The sequence below is a fragment of the Lupinus angustifolius genome, chromosome LG01 (genome assembly GCF_001865875.1).
Source record: "Lupinus angustifolius cultivar Tanjil chromosome LG01, LupAngTanjil_v1.0, whole genome shotgun sequence".
Taxonomy (NCBI): domain Eukaryota; kingdom Viridiplantae; phylum Streptophyta; class Magnoliopsida; order Fabales; family Fabaceae; genus Lupinus; species Lupinus angustifolius.
In genome coordinates, this window is record NC_032009.1 from 14940285 (window position 1) to 14947918 (window position 7634).

The window sequence follows — 7634 nt, forward strand, 5'->3', positions numbered from 1 at the left end:
ACATGCTTTATTATTTCTGAGATATACGAAACCAAAATTGCATGCCTTGTATGTGGTGAACAATTCTCTGTTTGGCGTCATGTGTTGGGAACAACCATTGTCAAGTATCCACTCATTTGTACTAGGAATTGATGATACAGATAGTAGATCAACTTCACTGTTGTACCCAGAGTCATCTTTCTATGCAACATTTGTAGATGTAGATACTACATCTTTCCCCATCGGCTTTCTAGGACTCTATTCATTGGGACAGTCCCTTTTGTAATGCCCAACTTTTTTGCACTTATAACACTCTACTAGTGTTCTGCCCCTGGAATTTGGTCTTTTCCCTTTGGCAGGACCTACGTTGTCTTGTCTCCTATCATGCGCTTGACTCCCTGTCACATAGAGACCATTAACCTGAGACCTTTCACCTACATTCTGTCTTTTTTGAGTGTGGGTCAAAAGTGCAGATGTGATCTCATCCAGTTTGATCGAGTATTTCCCATACGTCAATATTGTCACGAAGTGTTCATAGGAATTTGGCAAAGAACACAATAATATTATTGATTTGTCCTCATCGTCAACCTTCACATCAAGTTTCAACAAGTCATTGATCACTTGATTAAAATTGTCGTGATGTTGTTTCAAATTAGCACATTCCTGTATCTTCAAGCCATAGAGTCTCTATTTCATGTACAACTTATTTGTTAAATACTTGGACATGAACCGCTTCTCTAATGTCTCCCTTACCTCTATTAGTGATGTCAGATCCATAACATGATACATCACATCATCTGATAGACAGAGTTGTATGGTTCTTGCAGCCTTCTCCTTCAACTCTTACCAATCCACTTCATCCAAACCATCTGGTTTATTCTTATGCATCGGCTTTGATAGACCTTGTTGAGCCAACAGATCCTTAACTCTCCTTTGCCACAATCCGAAATTACCAGTTCCATCGAACTTCCCCATCTCAAATTTGGCACCTTGGTTAAGAGCCATCTGATACCAATTTTTGAGAACAAGGGAGCAATCAAATAGTAAAAAGTATAGAGAAAATAAAATAACACAAGAGATTTGGTAACGAGGTTCGACCAATTGTGCCTACGTCCTCGGGGGCGTTGAGAGGCTACCACTATATATTATTAGAGAATAAGGATTTGTGTTTGACTATTCTTCTCATTGTTACATTAGGTATACATAACATAAATATATATCCCTCTACCCCAACTCCTTTACATTAGCCCAAACTCGTAACTTGTATTGTTGTTACATAGAGATATGAGCCATTGCACAACACTAAATTCAAATAAAACTATTATTGTTATCATTATCTGTTTCTAGTAGTTTCTTTGATTTAAAAACTTAAAAAACAATATCGGTGTTTTTTAGTTTTTATTTTGTATAATTATGGACACATTAAGTAGAATAGAACTTAGAATATATTCACTAGACTCTAATGATATACCAATAGATTCATTTATACTAACAACAGAAGATGATCTATGTATACTAATACCCTTTATTGTTGGAGGGGATGGAGATGCAACTTTTAACCAACAAAATTTATACAAATACATATTTATTAAAACAATTACGATGTCTAATAGAACCAAACATAACAGAAGAAACTAAGAAATATACCCTAGAAGGATTATATGAAAGGATCCCATAGGAAGCTAAGAAAAAATAGAACAAGAAGGTTAATATAGTAGAAAAGAAAGACTTGAAAAATTAGCAAAACCCCTAGAACAAAAACTATATGAAGCCAAAAGAGACATTAAACATTTAGTTGAAAAAATAAAATTTATCAAAAAAATAGTATAAAGGTGATTAAGGAAGTATTAGGAGTAAGAAATATAGTAGAACCAATTATACAAAATCCTCAAATTAATATGAGGAATATTTTAGAAAAGGAAATAGGTAGTAGTATGATGATTAGAGAGCACAAGATTATATCACAACAATTAAATAAGGTAACTATAAGTACTAGGACAAAAGAAGAACAAATATAAAAGGGCCAAGAAGTTATAAACAATAACTTATGGAATATATATGAAACAATTAAGAAAATAAATGAAAAAAGATTAGAAGAAATAGGGATATATATACAAGAAAGGGAACACAAAGAGAAACAAGTAGTAATGCAACAAGACATACAAGAATTAGATAAGAAGTGGGGAAGTATATTAGTAGAGCAAGTAAGTTTATTAGGAATAGAGAATGACAAATATAGATGATGAATGCTATAGAATAATTAGATGAGGATAATATGGATGAGATAGAAAGAATAACGGAAGAAGAAGAGTTGGAAAATTTAGAACAAATAATGAAAGATATGACATATATACAAATGTACCATACTAATCCGGAAAGTACGTCTAGTAGTAGACCAGAAATAAGTAGAGAGGAAGAAATGGAGAAATAAGAATTAAGACATAAAGAATCAATGAGAGATAAACCAAGGAAAGATGTAGATAGATTCCATGTATTATATATGAAACCAAACAAATCAAAATTTACACTAACCCCCTTAGAACATGAAGAATCAAGTTAAATTCCTAATTCAGGGATATGGCAAAGTCCCAATTAATTTACACTAACCCCCTTAGATTGTGGATTAGATAATGACAAAAAGATAGAAGAATTGACAAAGTCCCAATTAATTGCCCTAATAGGAAGAAATCTAGATGCAACCACAACTAGTGCAATATTAGAAGCAGCATTTTTAGAAATAGTACAATAGTGGTGTACAAGGGTGCTACATAAATGGGAACCTCAGACAGGGATAAGTTTTATCCTAAATGAAGTAACCTTACAAAAATTTAAGAAGTACATCAATGATGGAATTACATTCATCAATATGATGACTCTTACATTGATCTTAATCATTTGTTTGAATACTAGTCTCTGGCTAACTCTAGCTAGTAGGTATTTGGTTGACCTTAATAATTAATATGATAGAGCATTATAGTGTTCAATCCATGTAATTGATCTCATTTAATGAGAATAAAATTTGATTGTTGTTGTTTAAAACAAAGTCATTGGCTTGGAACATGCATTAAGGGTGTGTTCGCAAGTTGGGATTTGGATGGGGAAGAATGAAAAATGAAGGTTTCACAAACATCTCATAAGTTTATTTCATGACTTCAGGTCTTCCCCTCTAAAACTCAACTCACAAACATAACCTAAGAAGATGAGATGAGACCATTCAAGATTGTGGTTGATCTAAAAGAACCTTATTTTGGCTGAGTATGGTCAGGATAGTTAATATGAAGATGATAATTGCTAAAACATTTTTTTCTTACAAATATCCCTGGTGCACTCTAAGGAAAACTCATCTAGGCCATTTAGAAACAGTTACCATAAGATTTAGGTGATATCCTATGATGTGTGTTACTGCAGCAAATCCATTCCTAAGAGGGTTGGGCTAGGATCATTACCCTAACTGATAATTGTGTTTAAACCTTTGAAGGGCAGTTAAATCTTTTAGTTTTGTTCGCTCCCTTCTCTTAAAGCTTCATTTCACAACAATGATCTAAACCGGTGTCCTAATAGTTTATCAGTAAATTACTAACACAAACTTTTATGGGCAACATAGCAATGTCTTGCTAAAGGAATCTTATTCAACTCCCTACGTAAATCATTTTTATTGCAATTCATTTTTGTTCTATAATATTATGGCATATCTTATCTTGAGTGTTAGAGTGTCTTTGTAAGAAACTCATTTTTACTTTGTTTCATGGTTGCTATGAAAGAAACTATGATCAAAATCTGTTTACGAGTTCGTTTTTGGAGGGAAATGGAGCGAAGAGAAAGACTTCCAAACCATGAAATACACTTTTGAGATGCCTTTTAAGCCTTCTTTTTCATTTTCCTTTCAAAACTCAACTTGCAAACAACCCTTTATAGAAGTCGTACGTGGGGAGTTTAGGCCTCACCACCTAGGTTTGAAGTCATCATCCCTAGTGCTAAAAATGTTCAAACCCCATTTTGTGCATATATATAGTAAAATCTAGACATGTAATTATCACATGCAGATTTTGAAAGCCAAAATAATTTCCCTTTTAAATTTACAATACAAATTTACACGCTTTCAGAATAAAACATCATAATCTATAAATCTACTAGTGTTTCTCTTCACTCTTCTCCTTTTCCATGTATTGGTGGCACTATGAAGTATTTACAGAAAAGTGTCAACCAATACATGTTTTGAGACATGGTGATTTTGGCTACTAGTCTCTGACTTTATCAGAATAATACCAAAACCTTCAACCCTTCACATTTAGTGACTTGTTAGAAGGCTTAGCACCACTGAACACATTGAACCTGCGAGCTATTCTGGCTGAGATAGTACATTTCAACCTATAAGGTACTGAGATGATCATATGCTCATAACCCATCAAGCCATGAAAATTATGATAGAGTGTTTGCTCAACATAACCCTCCAATGGCTTCCCATTTGCTCCGATAATTCAATGTAACTCTTGTCATCTGCTCTTTCCAGTGTCTGCATTTCTTGGTTCAGAGAAATGCGGGTGCTTTGCCGCGATGTCTATTGTCCCTACTCATATTGATTTGCAATAGGTTAAAAGTGGTTAATCATTCATTCAGGAATAAGCATATGACTGCACAATCATCGATCTCCGAAGTAGGATACTTATGTCTCCAGGCATGAACAGCATGCTTTACTAAAATTTTGGCAGCCATGGACCTCTTTGGTGCAGAAGCAACTATGGATATTACTTCATTGTTTGTTAGCACGTCCCATACCTGTAAAAAAAATCCTTTAACTAAATCCATGTAAAAGATAAAGAGTAATGATTTATCCTCCTAAATGCTATGATCATAAGCCCCCAGTTACATTCCTTATTTGCATTGGGATTCAGAGAAACATAAATAAATGAGTGAGACATTGAAATATCTAACTAGTAATTAATTTATATTCTCAAATGGTCCGTTTTTGAGTTGGATTTTATGGGGGAAAACAAGAAAAATGAAAACTTGAGAATCATAAAATACACTTGTGAATTGATTTTGAAGTCATCCCTTTTTCTCCCTTCCTATTCAAAACCCAACTCGTAAACGGGCCCAAACTGAAAACTAAAGATCCATCATAGAAAGTTGATATTCAGATAATACGTACCCCGTCCGAGGCCAAAACCACAAATTGATCCTGCTTACTAAGTTTTCTAGAAAATACATCAGGAACTGAGGTGAGGCCACAATTTTTGAGGCAAAAATCACCGAAGGCTCTTGACATAGCTAGTCCAGGGCAATCTTCTTCAGGCATCCATATTCTTTTTACACCAGGATCTTCCTTTGCAGAAAAAACTCTACCTCCACAATTCGCAATTCTTGAAGCTTCACCTGAGTGTCAATAAAGAAAAATCTAGTTAGATGTGGACTTAAACTTGTAACACTTAAGAATTGAGGCCAATACTAAGACATACTTGGAACATCTGGCTTCAAATCAACAGTGAGTGGAATAGGAACACAATGGTTGTCATCTGCTCTCGTGCAAAGAATTGCGCGCGAATCGCCCAAATTGCCTATTATCAACTGATCTCCCTAAAAGTTTAGAAAGGAAAATAATATGGTTATAGCTCTCTCTTACCAAAGCTTGTAACAAAGAGGTAGTGCAATTGTGAAATGTGAATGTCTAGTTATATTATACATGTTTAATTACTGTAACAGCGGTGCTACCGCCGCAAAAGCCATCAGTGTCAACTTTCATAGCAAGTTCTTCATCCATTTCAATGAAGGACTTAAGGAAGCTTTCATTCCAAGAAACAAAGGACATGTTTTGTTTATGTTGACTTGAACTGCTAGAATTTTGTTGTGACATTTTGATTGCTTCAGAGAGCTTTGAAGGTAGATTGTCACGTATACATTGTGAAAACTTGTGACCAAGGGGACCATGACCATCAAACACGCCACAAAAGATAGTACCTTTTTCTCCCATAAAGTCCTATTGATATATCACATTGAGCATTAGTCCAAGCCATATATGTTCATGGATTAAAACCCATTAGGCTTTAATAAAAAAACCATAGGATACAGTCATTGGCTAAGATAAATTTTAATTATACGGTTAAAGAACATTGTCTTATAATTAGAAGGTGTATTTCTTAGCAAGTTTTTCTTTCTCCTCAATTACTCTTCAAAAATCAAATGAGAGCCTAAAAAAGATTCTTGGTAATAAATCATCTTGAATATTAAGAAAAAACTTAATGGATAAATCGATCTTTTCATCCTGTAGTTTCGCTCCATTTTTAAATTAATTAGGTGCCTAGAATGCAAAGTATTTAAAGAAGGTGTAATATCGATATACTTTTAGTGTAAATTTATATGCAGTTAGTACATCATCTACCATGTATTTGTATTACTTTTATTTAAGAGTCAATGTTGATTAAATATGAAGGATAGATGATACAATAACAATGTAAAAAAATTAATATTATCAGTGTATATATTTTTTCTCTTTAAAGAAAGTCATTATACTTTAAGAAATTTTAAATAAAACAATATATTTGAATAAGTTATTAATTAAATCTCTATTAATTATAAAAAATGTAATTATTTCATACATTATCTAGGAACCTATTAAAACCTTTTGAATTTAACCTATTTAAACCTTTTAAATTATAGGGAGCTATTTAAAATTTAATGAACCTATCATGGAAGGCAAATTAAAGGATTGGACAAAAACTGGGGAGAATTGATTAAAATGAAAAGCATCAAAATTTTATTTGTAAAATAAACCAAAAAAACAACAAGCTTAATTGAAATGAAAGGAGAATGTAAAATCTTACCTCCCAAACTGTCAATGCATCTTGATTGATTCGTTTTCCACCCTTTTTGCAATACATTGATACAAACTTAGAGGATTCTCCTAACATGATCCGGGCCCCACCATATCCATTTTCATATGCATTATATTTATTGTGATGGTCATCACTCTCAGATTCCATATCATAAACCCTACCTCCTAATGTAACATGGCAGCTACAACACCCTCCCATATTTTCCAACAAAAAAAGACAATGTGGACCCCACAAAACTCCAATGATTATCCAGAAAATGGATAAATATGAACACAAGGAGTTGAAGGATAAGAAGATTGAGAAGGGAAAAAGGTTGTATAGTTTGTACAAAAATGATTAAAATTGGAATTTGGATACAAATAACCAAGGACTATCTTTTTATCCTTGCAAGTTTGTGTTTGTGTCTCTAAGTTAGAGTGAGCCTAAAATGGGAAGATGTGAGATAGGTTGAGTTGGATCATTTTAGATTTAGATAAGATTATTTTAATGAAGCTAACTTATACTATTTATGCATGTCAAATTGGAATGAAAATTCACTTTAACCGTTTGACAACTCCATTTGTTTGTTTGTGTATCCAAAAATGGATATTATGGTCGGAAAAGGATATAAAATGAAAGCAAATGGATTTGCTTGGGTCCTGAAATGGTGGAAATAATGAGATAAACTCTACTTATTTTTAGATTGTTCAAAGGCTTGTGTTTCCTATGATGGTGCTAGTGATATAATTTCTAATTAAGGTGTATATCATATATTTGATATAATTATATCAACTATTTATTTACGGGTTACATTATAAGTATTCTAATTACTGACGCTCATTAAAT

General features: G+C 33.1%; 1 protein-coding gene across 1 annotated transcript; it reads right to left on the reverse strand.

Moving 5' to 3' along the window:
- On the reverse strand, positions 4025-7119 carry LOC109342371 (probable protein phosphatase 2C 65). Its single transcript, XM_019580368.1, has 5 exons — positions 6798-7119; positions 5660-5953; positions 5436-5553; positions 5129-5352; positions 4025-4755 (listed from the first exon to the last, which is right to left on the reverse strand). Exons 1-5 carry the CDS (start codon positions 7005-7007, stop codon positions 4585-4587), a joined length of 1017 nt encoding a protein of 338 aa, XP_019435913.1. The 5' UTR covers positions 7008-7119; the 3' UTR covers positions 4025-4584.

Bases quoted from the DNA above. Each gene is read 5' to 3' on its own strand.
- LOC109342371 (XM_019580368.1), bottom strand. From the start codon at position 7,007: ATGGGAGGGTGTTGTAGCTGCCATGTTACATTAGGAGGTAGGGTTTAT. The intron at 5,554-5,659 runs GTATAATATAAC...CTAAACTTTTAG, and splicing joins CTGTTACAGTAATTAAACAT to GGAGATCAGTTGATAATAGG. The intron at 4,756-5,128 runs GTACGTATTATC...TTTTTTTTACAG, and splicing joins TGGTTTTGGCCTCGGACGGG to GTATGGGACGTGCTAACAAA.